This window comes from Podarcis liolepis (assembly GCF_965112155.1).
Source record: "Podarcis liolepis genome assembly, chromosome: 1".
Lineage (NCBI taxonomy): Eukaryota > Metazoa > Chordata > Lepidosauria > Squamata > Lacertidae > Podarcis > Podarcis liolepis.
Genome location: NC_139554.1, coordinates 10,691,388 through 10,707,799, shown reverse-complemented (window position 1 = coordinate 10,707,799; position 16,412 = coordinate 10,691,388). Strand labels below are relative to the sequence as shown.

The window sequence follows — 16,412 nt, the reverse complement described above, 5'->3', positions numbered from 1 at the left end:
TCTTTATAACAAAAATATTATTATCCGGTAGGGGCTTTGCTGATGCAAAACTTCTGCTGATGCAAAACAGGATACATGATTTTCAACAATTCCCCTTAACCAACACCTGACCACTGAACCCACTACTGGTCTTGTCCGTTCAGTCTGACAGAGCCTGTCTTTGCATGCAGGGAAAAGTCCCTAACTCACCAAGGACTTGAGACCCATCAGCTACCTTCACATGGTTTAGCTGGCCAGTCGAAGCCATTCCCGGGGTGTGGCTGCTGTTGCATGCTGACAACGTCTAGGAGCCACAGGTGAGAGCTAAGTGCAGAGTGGGCGCCAAAAGTGGACACGCTATCCCGGAAGGAGCACAACATGTCCCCCACCAGAAGTACTACCCCTGCCCAGGATTATATTACAGCAAGGGTGAAGAAGGTGGGGTCCGAGGCCCCAAAGCGCCCCCTACTACTTCTCTACCTGATCCTCATTACTCACCACAGGCTACACCCCCCATTGTCCCTTGTTTGTACAATGAATGTGTCCTTGAACCCTGATAAGAATGCCTCTTGTGTGCCTAGATTGAGGAGATTTAGAGAAGGGTGGTGCATGTAGAAACCAGCCTACTGTGCAATTCACATTTGTTTCTCTGCTCATGTTTACCTCTGGCCCCATGTACCAGCTAGACTGGTGACTGGGGGCGGCCGCCAAGACCACATAACACCGGTCTTGAAAGACCTATATTGGCTCCCAGTACGTTTCCGAGCACAATTCAAAGTGTTGGTGTTGACCTTTAAAGCCCTAAACGGCCTCGGTCCAGTATACCTGAAGGAGCATCTCCACCCCCATCGTTCTGCCCGGACACTGAGGTCCAGCTCTGAGGGCCTTCTGGCAGTTCCCTCGCTGCGAGAAGCCAAGTTACAGGGAACCAGGCAGAGGGCCTTCTCGGTAGTGGCGCCCCCCCTGTGGAACACCCTCCCATCAGATGTCAAAGAGAAAAACAACTACCTGACTTTTAGAAGACATCTGAAGGCAGCCCTGCTCAGGGAAGTTTTTAATGTGTGACATTTTAATGTATTTTTATTCTTTGTTGGAAGTCGCCCAGAGTGGCTGGGGAAACCCAGCTAGATGGGCAGGGTACAAATAATAAATTATGATGATGATGATGATGATGATGATTACCAATTGCATGTGGCCCTCAGTGTGAAAAGGTTCCCCCACTCCTTGCTTCAACTCTCCACTAGCCAGCTTTCTAAAGCGATGAGAACCGACTACCTACCTCTGCACATCAGATTTTCTCTTTTGCTCCTGCTCTCTTGCTATCAAACCCTTAGAAACGAGATCGCCAAGGGTTTTCTCCAGTTGCAGTTTGGCCTGTGGTTCGACTATGCTTTCCATTGCGGAGGTCAGCGCTTCTACTTGAGACATCGCAGACTCCAGTTCTTCTTGTCTCTGGCGAGAGAGGAGGCTGGGCTCTTCTAGGTCATCCAGAGTGAGCAGAGGAGTGCAGAAAAGGGCTTCACGCTGGCTGAGGAGGTCAGAAGCCCTTCGCACAGCTTCTCTGTAAGACTTCACAGTCCCAAAGGCTTCATTTAAGGCACTCTGCACAGGTTAACAAAATTGTATTTTTTAAAGGCAACTAAAAAATGCCACAAGATTGCATGGGTGGAAAATACACACCTTTTATTTCATATGCTACTCTGCCCTGATGTGATAAGACCTGTCAATATAGCTGGGCTCCAGATTAAGTCCATTTCAGAGATTAAGTTAATGCAGGGGTCAGCAAGGTTTACTTCGCCCGGGCCAGTTCACTCCCACGGAGATCGCTCCGTGGGCCGGATCGCGGGGACTTGCTAAGCAGACAGCTGGGTTCGGGGGCGGCTCGGGGGCCATTTAAACGACCTCCATGGGCCGCTTGTAGCCTATGGGCCACAGGTTGCCGACCCCTGAGTTAACGTCTAACTAGTAGGAAGGCCTTATCAGTGGTGGCCCCAAAACATAGAAATCCCCAAGCTAGTAGATTTAATTGTGTTGGCTAACGCCTCATAAGAGGCTGGACACGAACTTTTGGTTAGCCGGGCCTGCCTTTCCGGTGGTATGCTTCTGTCTGGCCCCTGGCTCAGCAAACAATAGGGAAAATGACAACTAATCTTCAATGTGGCTTACTAAAGTGAAAAACCAAGACAAATAAAAACAGCATGGAAAACATGCATACAAACCCCAGCAGTCAAGAATCCCTTTGCTATTGTAACCTGCCATTCATCAAACCCTTCACTGGGTATCTCAAATGTTAGAGATGGTGACAGGTAACTCTATGTGTGACAGGTGACTATTCCACTTAGGGACCACCATGTGGTCACATCTCCTACTTTATAGAGGACAGTCCCACATTTGAATGCCTGTCAGGCAGTCTGTTACTAGAAGCTGTTGCTGCTCAGAGAAGACCAGAACTAATCTAGAGTAGGCCAGAGGAGCCAAAAGCAGGATAGGCCAGAGATCTGCCTCAGCAGAAAGAATCTCAGTGGAAAGATCAACAGGTAAACAAGATAACTAGGATTACTCACTTTACGTGCGGCAATGTCAGATTTCAGCTGTACTTTCAAGCTTTGCAGTTCATCCAGTTCCCTCTGCAAACTATCAGGGAGGGAAGATTGTCCTTCCTGAGACCCCCTCTTTCTATTAATTAAATCTTCAGCAGTGCAAGATTCTACTTCTGCAGCATCTTCAATCACTTTACAGTACATATTTTCACATCGGATCGTCTGTGTTTCCAAGTCAAGTAGAATGGGCTGCCGGAGCTCAGATTTAATTTGCTTTAAAGCTGCTAAACTGTGACCCAGCTTGCTCTGGAAACCTTGCTCGTGTCCACATTTTTCTTGAACAGCCAATATCTTAGATTGGATCACTTGTGCCAGCCCATCTATTTTCACGCCCAAGCTCTTTATTTGCTGCATCTTGGCCTCCTTGAGAGAAGGACCAAAGGCCTCGCTTTTGCCTAGCAGCCTAAGTGCCTCCTGAGTTAAGTGCCTGGCATGCTGCACTTTCCAACTTAAAGTCTTTTCTGACATCGGACTGGTTTCAGAGGCAATAGAGTCGGAGCAATCTTTCAAAACATCACAGTGTTTCTGTATAATGGAGATGAGAGCCTCAACTTCTGAGAGTGCCGTTCTACGCCCGTCGCCCTCTGCAGAACAGCTAACCCTCTGCTCAAGCTTACGTTTCAGCTTGCAACACTCGCCTTGCAATTTCTCAAGGTCCGGTACATCCCATTTCAGATGCAGGCATTCCCAAATCTCCTTGTACTTTTCTAAGTGCAACAAACCTGACTGGATGGCCACTGCTCTCTCTTTAAGCACAAGCAATTTACCCTTAATGTCTTGGTCCACACCTGCCTGGTCCAGCTCCAATTCCTCACGCTGGAGGCTGCAAAGATCCTGCTCCAATGACATCAGCGTCCTTGTGACTTTCTCATAGGCATCTACCTTGTTTTCTGCTGTACGGCGGTTAATCTGGTTTAGCCTGTGAGCTCTTTCAGTTCTGCTCTGGAGGCTTCTCAAGAAGTCATTGAGAAACAACTTCTCAAACACATTTAGCCCCTGAGGGGATGCATCTACAATACCTTTTGCTTCCTCGATCTCCTTTGCAGACTTTTCTACGACGGCATGCCAATGGTCCATTTCTGACTTCAGGCTTGTGTCACTGGTACCTGGCTCGGATATCCTCTCTGCTTCTTTAAGTTTTGCTTGCAATTTTTCGGTGTCTGCAAAAAGCTGCCGTCTCTTTCCGAGCTCAGATTCCAGCTGCTCCAACCGCTCTACTAATTTCGGAACAAGGTCTTTGTAGCAGGTTTGCAACTGGTCCGAAAGGAGGGCGAGGGCAGAAGCTTCGCCCGATTCCAACTGGGGAGCAATGCGCTGTGCCTCATCCACCAGTTGCACGACACCTGCCTTTTTCTCCTCGGCGGCCCCGATCAGAACCTTGCAGCTTTCCATTTCCAACATCAGATCGTCCGGGAAAAGCGCTGCCTTCCCGTCCAGGTGGAGCAATGAGACTCTGGCCCACAAAACAGCCTCTTCAATCTTCTTTGTGAGGTCATATGCCTGAGGATAACGGCCGCTTCTTTGGGCATCTTCCGTAGGGGTCAGCTGCTCTAGTTCCTCCACTCGAGTCTGCAAATCATTTATTGCGCTTTCCAGAGCTCTCTTCCCTGTGTCGGTCCACATCCTCTTCATCTGCATCTCAGCACCACTTTTTAACATAGAAACACTATTTTTAAGCGTTTGTAATTCTGTGGCCATCAGTGCCGAGTGTGCTTGGTTGTGGGTGTCCACGCCTGTTCTCAAACAGTGCTGCTGCTGCAGCAACTTTTGGAGCTCCTGTGCTTTATCCATGAAAACCTTAAACTCATTGGCTTGTGATGCAACCCGGATCTGCTTCCTTTTAAGTGTGTCTTCCATCTGGTTCCACCAATGGTCTATCTGGGCCACTTGGCTTTGGATTAACTCCTTGTCCATCCTGGTTAGGTGTCTAGACAGGTTTCCTTTTTCAGCCTTCAGCTTTTGCAAAAGGATTCTCCCTTTCTGTATAGAATCCAAGCATTTCTGGATATTCTCCAGGAGAACTGTGTCTTCTGACAGGGGTACCCTTTCGGAAGAAAGAAAAAAGGAGTAAAAATCTAACATTTTGAAAGGCTGTTTTGCTCAAAGCACACCAGCTAATCAAGATACTCAGAACTATATTTCACAGGCAGTAACTAGAGATCAGCGAGAAATTCTGTCCAGTTTGCATTTAAAAGTGAACCTAAACTGATTTTCACTCTCCAGAACAATACATGAATCGAAAGTGAGCCATCCTTCCAATTTCGCAATGTAGTTCTCCACCCAAGCAATGCATGTATACAATAAGGCATATACTAAGTCTATATAAAAATACACCATTTAGCAAAAGTAACACACACAAAAACATTACACTAGGGAAAATATGCTTTGGAAAAATGTGCATATTTGGCAAATTTTGAATATAAACATGTGCTACGTGAAGAGATATTCACACTAAAATGCTGGTGAATGTTCAAGAGGACCTTTTTAAAAAATAAATAAATATTGTGATCGGGTTTAGAATTGTGGAGAAGTGGATTTAAGGCGGGAGGATGAGAAACCAAAATTTAGATTTTCCCACCCCTACCACTAACTAGATACCAAAGGCCCAATTTGTATGGAATTTTAGTCTTGCATGGATAGGACTGAAGCCTTAGTCAAAGACTCAAGTAAATAAATGTTTATTAATCATTTGAAATACACACCTTCCCCCAGTTGCAATTACTTGGGATGTCAGGTTTTACACTTAGTTTTTGATAAAAAGATACAAAATCCAAGTGCCCAAGTGCAACACCACTGAAAAGATCACTGGCATTCATGTTTTACCCAGTCCTATGCTAAGGCAAGGGACGCGGGTGGCGCTGTGGGTTAAACCACAGAGCCTAGGACTTGCTGATCAGAAGGTTGGTGGTTCGAATCCCTGCGGCGGGGTGAGCTCCCGTTGCTCAGTCCCTGCTCCTGCCAACCTAGCAGTTCGAAAGCACATGAAAGTGCAAGTAGATAAATAGGCACCACTCTGGCGGTAAGGTAAACGGCGTTTCCATGCACTGCTCTGGTTCACCAGAAGCGGCTTAGTCATGCTGGCCACATGACCCGGAAGCTGTACGCTGGCTCCCTCGGCCAATAAAGCGAGATGAGCGCCACAACCCCAGAGTCAGTCACGACTGGGCCTAATGGTCAGGGGTCCCTTTACCTTATGGTAAGGCAGAAAGATCTCCTGACCCGTCTTAAGAGGCAGTGATCTGACTTATCCTTTTAAGTGGAAACAGCAGAGATCTAGCCTAGCAACTCCTGCCAGCAGAGCCCGTGTTCTACTACCGCATCTGGCAAGTTGGTCTAGGTGATGTAGAAATCTGCCCCATGTACTCACGTTTTTAGGTTTTCTCTTTCCTCCGAAAAATGTTTCATTGAAGACTGGACCTCAGTGAGACATGCTTGGTAATTATTCAGTAAATGAAGCTGCGCTTGCCTGGCCTTTTTAGCAGACATTATATCCTGCAGTAGCTTGTCCCAACTAGAAGCCGCCACGCTGTCTGAATCTGGCGCGCCTGAGCCGCTTCCTTCCGCAGTGGTCAAGCAATCTCCTTCCCGCAACGAAGAAGTTTTAGCTTTCTGTTTTCTGGCAGAGCTTTGCCTTTCCAGTAGAGCGCACAAATTCTAGTCAGAAGACCAGGGAAAGAGGTTTTAAAATGGAGCAGCCTTGTTTGCACATCATGGTAAGACATACTTGCTAATCTCACACCATTTTGCTCCTCCTCTCTAGCATACAGAAGAAGCAGGCCATGATCTTGGGGTCAGCATCACTTTGGAACTGAGGACCACGGTTTGTTCTGCTCCAACAAACCATGTCCAGTAAGCCAAGAACAAACCTTGCCTACTTATAATGTTTTGTTTGGAGGAAAAAACCCCATGATCCTTGGTTTGGCTATAACACTGAACCCACAGGTCATGGATTGCTTCTCCTGCACAATCATAGGAAGAAGCAAAGCAGTCAATATGGGCACCTTTACAGTAAACCATTAACTACGGTTTACTGCAACGTGCCATCATTTTAATTTACAAACATAAGGTTGGGTGGCTCAGTAGCGTGATTCGGTATAAGGCACCTTCCTACTTTCCTATATTTACTATTTTTCCCAGTTTGGCCTTAAAAAACAATAATAACTTAGCATCAGGACTGGCACACCTTTTGGCCTTTCAGGGAAATGGCAGGGGAATGGTGGGAATTTGGATCCAATCAATGTGAGGCCTCCTCTAATATGCTCCCAGAAGGCCCAAATTCTGACCAAATTGGTGTTGGAGTAGAGCAATGGTGAGAGAGCTTTCTGGCACCGTACTGGGGGTTGTGGGGGGGGGGGGAGAGAGAGAGCTGTAACCACATGCCTTCCCCTCTGCTAGCAAAGAAGCATGCCTGTAGCAACCTATGGCCCCTCACCTGCATTCCAAGGGAGCAGAGCACTGCTCCATAAAGGGTTTTATCTAATGTGCCTTATTATCAAGGTTATTGCGTTATTGTACTACATTATTTATAGGGACACGGGTGGCGCTGTGGGTTAAACCACAGAGCCTAGGAATTGCTGATCAGAAGGTCGGTGGTTTGAAGGTCGGTGGTTCGGCTTAGTCATGCTGGCCACATGACCCAGAAGCTGTACGCCAGCTCCCTCGGCCAATAAAGCGAGGGGTCCCTTTACCTTTTACTACATTTTACTACATTATTTATACCCTTCTGTGAATTGCCCCGAAGCCCAAATTGGATGGAACATAGTATAGAAATTTAAAATAAAAATAAGAAGGCTGGAATATTCCCATGCCCTTCTTGGTGGTGCAGGATTGCACCATGCCTAAGTAGCTTCCATGTCACTATGTCCATGCGATGGAGCAAAAGGGTGAGAGGGTAGTGGCCACTTCATATGTAGCCACCGATTAATGAAAGTATGAATGAATAAGGGCTTGTTCACACCTGCTTATCTCGTGCCTAGAAAAAGCACGGATCCGAGCAGTTTTACGCTTGTCCCATGCATTCTAGGGACGAACCCGAGCGGTCTTGCTTTTGCCCTGCTACTGCTTTTCCCTGGGAAAACCCACTCTTTACTGCTAAATTAGAACAAACATCAACCTGGAAAAAATGTGATTGGCTCCAATTCAGTGGTAAACAGTGGGTTTTCCCACGGGAAAGCAGCAAAACAAGTGGAAGTGTGGCTGAGCCCCGAATCTCTTCTTTCCATACCTCTATTTCCCTCAGTTGACCATTCATCAACACAATGTCTAACTCTGCAGCCGAGATTTCCGCTTTCTTGACCTTTTGCACCATCTCTGCATAATCTGCAGTCGCCTGGTCTTCGGGAAGATGACCCCCCTGCAAAACCATTTCCATCTCAGAGCCCTGAAAACACAAACAGGTAATCAACACGCTGCTTTCATTTGGCTCACTCTGCAACTGAGCATTTATTTCTATGTGATCCATCCAGAAGTTAATCTCAAACAGAAGCACTTCTAGGGCTCAAACACAGTGGGAAGCCAGACCACCTGGGAAGAAGTCATATCCTTTGTCTTAGATGCATTGTGTTGGCTGCAGTTATTCAGCGAAGCAATTTTTTGCTGAAGGTTCTGTGCAAAACCCAGGGGGCTGTGGTGCTTCCAAATCGGGGCTGAGGAAGAAGTGGAGACCCTAAGCCAGTGTTGGGATCTTGTGGATCTGTGTGCAGTTCTTCCACCTGGTGAATTCTGAACTGCAGCGAACAGCTTCTTAGAGAAATAATTTCAGCACCCACTGAATGCTCCTGGGCAGAAAAAATATATAAAGTGCTTCCTGTTTCAGTTGAGAGTTGCTTGAGTGACAAAGTGCTCCTGGACTCTGCTAGTCTCTTTTGTCCTTGGTCATTCTTTGGGTCTGACACAGTCCCACCTTGCTCTTCAGTCCTGACTACTATTTATTCATTTATTGCCCTCCCTTCATTCTAAGGGCATTGTACAGTCAAACCTCAGGTCCCAAACGCCTCCGTTTTGGAACGCTTCGGCTCCCAACACTGAAAACCCAGAAGTAAATGCTCCGGTTTTCAAAAGCCAAATGTCTGACGCGGCTTCCGCAAGAGTGCAGAAAGCTCCTGCAACCAATCAGAAGCTGAGCCTCAGTTGTAGAACATTTCAGAAGCCAAGCGTGCTTCTGGAACGGATTACGTTCGACAATCAAGGTTTGACTGTACCTACTATATATTTAGGGATGCGGATGGCGCTTTGGTCTAAACCACTGAGCCTCTTGGGCTTGCCAATCAGAAGGTCGGTGGTTCGAATCCCCGCGATGGGGTGAGCTCCCGTTGCTCGGTCCCAACTCCTGCCAACCTAGCAGTTTGAAAGCACATCAAAGTACAAGTAGATAAATAGGTACCACTCTGGCGGGAAGGTAAACGGCATTTCCGTGCGCTGCTCTGGTTTTGCCAGAAACGGCTTAGTCATGCTGGCCACATGACCCAGAAGCTGTACGCTTAGTCATGCTGGCCACATGACCCAGAAAACTGTCTGCAGACAAATATCAGCTCCCTCGGCCAGTAAAGCAAGATGAGCACCGCTGCCCCAGAGTTGTTCGCGACTGGACTTAACTGTCATGGGTCCTTTACCTTTACCTTTTACTATATATTTGGAAAGTTATTTATTTGCTCTACATTTGGACAGCTCTTAGGATATCACTGGTCTTTAATCACTGGTTGAAAAACTGCAGGGTTTTCATTTGTTTCTTAGAACTCCTAAGCAACACCAGGTACGAGGGTGCAGGTAAATAATAATATCAATAAATAAGAATCCCTGATAACGAAGAAAGCCAAAGGATTAGAAAAGAGGAAGGGAATATGAAGCAAGACCAGGGAGTGTTTGCATTCACATGCAAAACTGAACATAACCACACCAAACTTCCATCTTCCCTGATAATGCAATTATGGTAATTTTTATCCATTTAAGAAGATGCATCACTCTCACTCTAAAGAGAGGCTGCAAAATGCATAAAGAGCAGTCAACTGCTAAAAGACTTAAGTGGGGAATTTCTATCTAAATGGGATGAAAATCAGAGAAAGGAACAAAGAAACTAAACCAAGACACATTCAAGCAAGTGGTTACAATAAAAAGCTGCGGAGCTGAAGACTAATATTTGCCAATCAGGTAATGGCTGCTAATGTATGGTTCTTACCCTTAATAGGCTAATTAATTATACTAATGATAGAAGCAGCTTAATAGATTCATTGCTGTGTAGGCGATACTTTTGAGGAGTGGTTGCTAAACATTAGATTCACTGGAGGAGTATAAGAAGAAAAGAAGAGCCTGCAGGATCAGGCCAATAGCCCATCTAGTCCAGCACCCTGTTCTTACAGTGACCAACCAGATGTCCATGGGTAGTAAAGGTAAAGGGACCCCTGACCATTAGGTCCAGTTGCGGCCGACTCTGGGTTTGTGGTGCTCATCTCGCATTATTGGCCGAGGGAGCCGGCGTACAGCTTCTGGATCATGTGGCCAGCATGACTAAGCCGCTTCTGGCGAACCAGAGCAGCACACAGAAACGCCGTTTACCTTCCCGCCGGAGCGGTACCTATTTATCTACTTGCACTTTGTGTTTTCGAACTGCTAGGTTGGCAAGAGCAGGGACCGAGCAATGGGAGCTCACCCCGTCGCAGAGATTCGAACCGCCAACCTTCTGATCGGCAAGTCCTAGGTCTGTGGTTTAACCCACAGCGCCAGGGAGCAAAACATGAGCACAGCAGAACTCTTTCCCAGAAACTGGTATTTGGAAGGTTTGCTGCCTCATGGCTGGTATCTGCTGAAAGCTTTATCCCCCCTTCACGAATTTGCCTAATCCTCTTCTAAAGTCATCCATGTTTGTGGGAATCACAGCCTCCTGGGGAGCAAGGTTCACGGTTTTGACTATGAACTGCGTGAAGTTTCTATCTTCGTTCATCTCTCCTAAACTGGCCAACGCTCAGCTTCACTGGGTATCCACAAGCTCTTTCCACGAATGATGCCGTGTTTTGAACTCATAACTTCCTACCAAGACTTTGCTGCAGGGGGTGGGCTCCTTCACAGTTTCAAAAAGTCATAAGAGAGCAAGAGAGAGGCTTAAGCCCCTCCAAAATAAGATATTGGGCGTGCTCCAAATCATCTGCCCATGGATGTACACAGAAAATAGCAGATCTAGCTGAAAGGCCACATGCAGAGATCTGCAGTGATCATTGTAATGCACCCCTGGTTGTTGTTGTTGTTGTTATTGTTATTATTATTATTGCAATAATTATAACTGTAAAATCTTAAGACAGTGGTTTAATCTTAAAAGGGAAGGGGTGTGACTGTGACCATCTGTGCACTTCTGAATTTGCCACTACACAACTGGATGGGAGTTGTAGTTTAGTTAACACCTGGAGAGCTGTGCTCCAGTTCAGAGTGCCTCTGCCTCCCTCCATTACTAGAAGCCCGGAGAGAGAAAGTGCGAGGCTGCAGGAGCTCTAGATAAACGGCTGTATTGGCTGAAGAGCCGCCCGTGTTCAATAATAGCACTTAACAACATCCTTCAATGAAGTTGTGCAACAACAGAGATTATTACCTTGCTTTCTGGTGATGGATTTGTAATGGACGAAGGAGCAGGGTCAGTCCCCATTACTTTCCCATTCATTAACGGCAAAGCGATTGGAGGCACTTCCAACCGGCAATGCGCAGCTTGCAATTTCTTTTGATAGCCAAGCGATTGCTGCTGAAGCTCATTGAGAAGATTATCATCAGGCGGCATTTGCCCCGGTTTCGGCAGCGGCTTTCCACTCTTGCCTGTCGAGCTTGGGAAATTGTGGGCTTCCATCAAGCTGCTTTTTAGCCCCTGATAAATACAAATGGGGAGAGGTAGGTGGGGAGAGACGAGAGAGAGAAAAGGGCAGGGGGGAATCTTAACCTTCTCGGGACAGAAGTTACTGAAATGTCAATTGCTTTCTTAATGGAACCAACTTCTATAGCAAAAGAAGAATAGGCCGAAGGGGTGACGAAGGTCGGAGGAACAGAAATTTGCACAGAAGAATTGTCACTGTGAGGATGGAGCTTGTTTATAGCTCTTGCAAAGCTTGAAAATGTGAAAAGTTCTTCTCTGGTTGCCTTAATCAATCCTGCCACTTCTCTGTGGGGCTGCTTGGGATCTTCAAGTGGGAACTTTGAGCAAGCAGTTTAAGGTGTCTGCTTAAAAAGCCGATACAATCTCAGACAACAGAAACAGGGGCGTAAATAGCCTGTCGTGTTAAACCAGTCTTTGACAACCTGGTGCCCTCCGATCAGTATGGCTCTACCTCGAACTCAACTCTGATCATTTCACAGAATTACAGAATTGGAAGGGACCCCAAGAGTTATCTAGCCCAGCCCCTACAATGCAGGTATCTCAGCTAAAGCATCCATCCATGACAGATGGCCATCCAACCTCTGCTTAAAAACCTCCAAGGATGGAGAGGCCACCACCTCACGAGGGAGACGGTTCCACTGCTGAACAGCTCTTACTGTCAGAAAGTTTCTCCTGGCGCTTAGCCAGAATTTCCTTTCTTGCAACTTGAAGCCATTGGTGGTTCGAGTCCTACCCTCCAGAGCAGGAGAAAACAAGTTTGTTCCCTCTGCCATGTGACAGCACTTGAGATACCTGAAGACGGCCACCATATCTCCTCTCAGTCTCCTCTTTTCCGGGCTAAACATACCCAGCTCCTTCAACCATTCCTCATAAGGCTTGGTTTCCAGACCCTTGATCACAGGTTCCTCTGCACATGTTTCAACTTGTCAATATCCTGCTTAAATTGTGGTGCCCAGAACAGGACACAGTATTCCATATGTGGTCTGACCAAGGCAGAATGGAGTAGTACTATTACTTCCCTTGATCTGGACACTATACTTCTGTTGATGCAGCCTAGAATAGCATTAGTTCTCCCCCCCTTTTTTGTTGTTGCTTCTGCATCACACTGTTGACATTTCCTGCCTTGGGCGACAGGTGGCAACGTAAACTCATGTGATGCCCATAGAAAAATGATGGTTTACTTTTAACAAGCAGGCTAGTGCATGGGTAGGCAAACTAAGTCCCGGGGGCCTGATCCAGCTCAATCACCTTCTAAATCTGGCCCACGGATGGTTCAGGAATCAGCGTGTTTTTACATGAGTACAGTGGACGCTCGCCTTGCGAATGTGATCCATGCGGGAGGCACGTCCGCAACCCGCAGCACCGCATCTGCGCACACGCGGGTTGCAATTCGGTGCTTCTGCGCATGTCCAAAGTGCAATTAAGCGCTTCTGCGCATGTGCCAAAACCCGGAAGTAACCCGTTCCGGTACTTCCGGGTTTCGGCGCGTCCGTATCCCAAAAACGCTCAACCTGAAGCGTCTGTAACCGAAGGTATGACTATATGACTATAGAATGTGTCCTTTTATTAAAAATGCACCTTTGGGTTATCTGTGGGGCATACGAATTCGTTCATTCCCCCCCTCCAAAAAAAAAAATAGTCTGGCCCCCCACAAAGTCTGAGGGACAGTGGACCGGCCCCGGGCTGAAAAAACTTGCTGACCCCTGGGCCAGTGCATGCTGCTGAAGCTGTGGGCAGTACACTTCCCTCCTCCTGCTGCTGTGCTTCAGAAGAAACAAGCCACGGTCCAGTTTGTCATGTGATCTAAAGGTAGCTGGTGCTTTGCCTTTCTCAAACTGAAGCCAAGGGATCACTCGTGGCTTGTGTGGGGGAAAGAAACCAGGAGCCTGGGGTTCAGGCGACACAGCAAACCAGGCAATGGTTCGTTTCCCAGTAGCAGCAGCAGAGGAGCAATGTGTGCCTGCTCCTTCACAATTGTGCAGGCTGGGGCTGATGGGAGTTGTAGTCCAAAACTGACAGAGGTCAACAGTTTGATGTGCAGCATAAACTTGAGTTACCTTAACAACCAGAGCTGGTTCCTCTCCAGTGTCAGCTGACACAGGACTTGACAACTGCTCATAATTTGTCAGCCATTCCTGGAAAAGCGGCGGAGCTCCTCCTTCCATCTGATTGTTCGCTCTAAAGGATTCCTTCTTTGGGTGACAAGAAAATGAGAGAATTAAAGTCCACGAAGAACCGGCAGCAAAAAGGCAGAATAATAATCACATCAACTAGGTATGACAAGGGAGAGGAGTCTAGAATTTTTAAGGCACAAGCAAAAAATAATAAAAATCACTGTGAGCAATTCCTTGCCAGTGGAATGCAACTGGGAAATTGAGTCAAAAGCAAGAATGAACAGTATTTTTATTTATCTATTTTTCGAACATTAGGCTTGCAACCCACTCAGCTTTTTTGTGCGGTGTGGCCAAACTCCCTTTCACACTGGTAGAATAGTACAAATCTAAACATCTCCAACTCTGACTAGGTGATCTTGAGTTCGCCGGATCATTGCCTAACAAGTTATACTTTTGCAACACCCAATTCTCATATTGCAATGCCTTATTCCCAATTCAAGGTACAGTCATACCTCGGGTTACAGACACTTCAGGTTGCATTTTTTTGGGTTGCGGACCGCCGAAACCCGGAAGTACCGGAACGGGTTACTTCCAGGTTTCAGCAGTCACGCATGTGCAGAAGCGCTAAATCACACTTTGTGCATGTGCAGACGCGCTGAATCGCAACCCACACGTGCGCAGACGTGCTGCTGCGGGTTGCGAACGCTGTGGGTTGCGAACGTGCATCCCACACGGATCACATTCACAACCCAAGTGTCCACTGTATTAGTACTAGCATATAAGGTCCTAAATTGCTTGGGCCCCAAGTTCTTCAAGAAGCATGCTTTCCCAATATCTTGCACCTTACAGTTGGCAGGTGAGGCCTTGTTGGCAGTGCTCCCACTGCAGGCTGCATGCTTGGCGTTGTGACCCAGTTCCTCATTAAAAGAGAATGGTCATGTTGGCATGCCACTTTGCTTTTGAGCTTCAAGTCAACCTTGCTTCAAGCAAAGCATAGTTAATGTAAGCCACGGTTTCTTAGGTCAGTCAGCATGACAAACCATGGCTAAACAAAGTGGAAACTTCCTAACTGCTCCTCTGAGCTGCGTGAAAGGGAGCAGCATGTGAACCTGATGCACTAAACTTATGTTTAGCATGATGCGCAGTGACTAGAACACAAAAATAGATAAAATAGGTTAAGTCCACCAGCACAGCAAGAAGACTGTTTCCTGTGGTCACCTCTCTCTCGCTTCACCTCCAAAAATGGGATACTATTTTGATTTTATTTAACAACAACAAAACACCTTTCTTGATTGCAAACAGAACCTCTAAGTGGCTTGCAAAAAAATAAAAGCAAAACAAATATTAAAACTGACCATTAAGACAAAAAAAATCACCAAAATCTACAATAAGCTAAAATCAGATGGACAGGGTAGCCTGGAGACAAATGCTTTTAGCAGGCATTGAAAAAGAGTACAGTGAAGGCACCTTCCTGATGAGAAGATGCAAGGAGGTCCAAAGTACAGGGTTCGCCACACCCAAAGATTGATTTCTTACCATTGCAGAACAAATATTATGTGGCACCTGCAGCAGTGGCAGTTCTGCAGATCCAAGGGGCCAAGTGGTCAAGGCGATCCCTCAAGTGGGTGGAGGCACTAGGTCAAATGACCAGTGGATCTTTTGATATAGGCTCACATTAGGCAGCCTTTCTCAACCTGTGGATCCCCAGATGTTGTTGAACTACAACTCCCATCACCCCTGGCTAGCAAGGCCAGAGCTCAGGGATGATGGGAGTTGTAGTCCAACAACATCTGGGGACCCACAGGTTGAGAACCACTGGGATATGGAAGCCTATCCTCTAGGAATCTCGTCTTTCTCCTCCAGCCCATGAAAACTGAACTCAACCAGAGCTCAGAGAGACAGAGAGGGAGAGGCTACTCTGATTTCCCTTTGTAGTGGGCACACATTCCATCCCATAACACTTACTGATCCTCCTTTCTGGCTTCCACCAAGCACTTCCATCAGGCTGATATCAGGAGCATCAAATGAGATCAGCAGTTCCTCTGCACCTGCCTTCTCTTGGATCTGTCCATCATGTCTGAGCGCAGTACTCTGGATGTTCCCGGCCTCTCGTTCTTCCACACAGCCAAGTTTCGCTTTCTTCTTCCACCGTTTAGTCTGTGGTTCAGCCTTCTCGTCTTTCATGCACTCAGCTTCTCTGAAGGAATAACCCAAACATCATGAACCTCCTGCTTGTTTCTTTCACACAGAGAAGCTTCCAGAGCCCTCTTGAATAAATTAAAATAGGGAAGATCTCTTCACATCATCAGATCAATACTTCCTGCGCTAAGAAATGCAAACTGACAACCTATACATGAGACAGAGTTAGGTATTGGTCCAGATACATATTTACCACCCCAGAGACCTCTAATTCCTGAGTAAGAATGTTTTCTGCCAGGGAATGAGAACCAAGAGATACAGCTCCACCATCTCTTTCAATTGTATGACATCTTTCCTTGTGCGGTCCATGTTCCTTTTCCATGTTACCTACCTTAGATATCCTCTGGCCATTTGAATGGTGCTCTCCCACTGGTTTCGGACATCAGAAATCATACGCTCAACAGCGAGATTCTTGCTCCCATTCTTGCTCTTCACGTGTTCCCCAAGGCAGACAATATTTTGCAGTTTAGCATCACCCTCCTCTTTCAGCTGTAGAATCTCCTGTGTTGTAAGAAACAGCATGGAGGTAACTGGTTCCACATACACTTGTTTTGCTTTTTAGGTTAAGCCTAATGTCGTAGCTTATAGGGACACGGGTAGCGCTGTGGGTTAAACCACAGAGCCTAGGACTTGCCAATCAGAAGGTCGGCGGTTCGAATCCCCGCATTGGGG

The 16,412-nt window shown here is 46.8% G+C and overlaps 1 protein-coding gene across 1 annotated transcript in view; it reads right to left on the bottom strand.

Annotated features, from left to right (window-relative positions):
• The window catches only part of SYNE2 (spectrin repeat containing nuclear envelope protein 2), a 258,420-nt gene that overhangs the window by 145,405 nt on the left and 96,603 nt on the right, over positions 1-16,412 (bottom strand). The window contains exons 40-47 of the mRNA XM_083516520.1: positions 16,072-16,241; positions 15,507-15,738; positions 13,485-13,619; positions 11,155-11,421; positions 7,804-7,959; positions 5,947-6,233; positions 2,544-4,623; positions 1,259-1,581 (exon numbers count right to left, since the gene is read on the bottom strand). Coding sequence (XP_083372646.1) covers positions 1,259-1,581; positions 2,544-4,623; positions 5,947-6,233; positions 7,804-7,959; positions 11,155-11,421; positions 13,485-13,619; positions 15,507-15,738; positions 16,072-16,241 — 3,650 coding nt within the window. The remainder of the gene's footprint in view (positions 1-1,258; positions 1,582-2,543; positions 4,624-5,946; positions 6,234-7,803; positions 7,960-11,154; positions 11,422-13,484; positions 13,620-15,506; positions 15,739-16,071; positions 16,242-16,412) is intronic.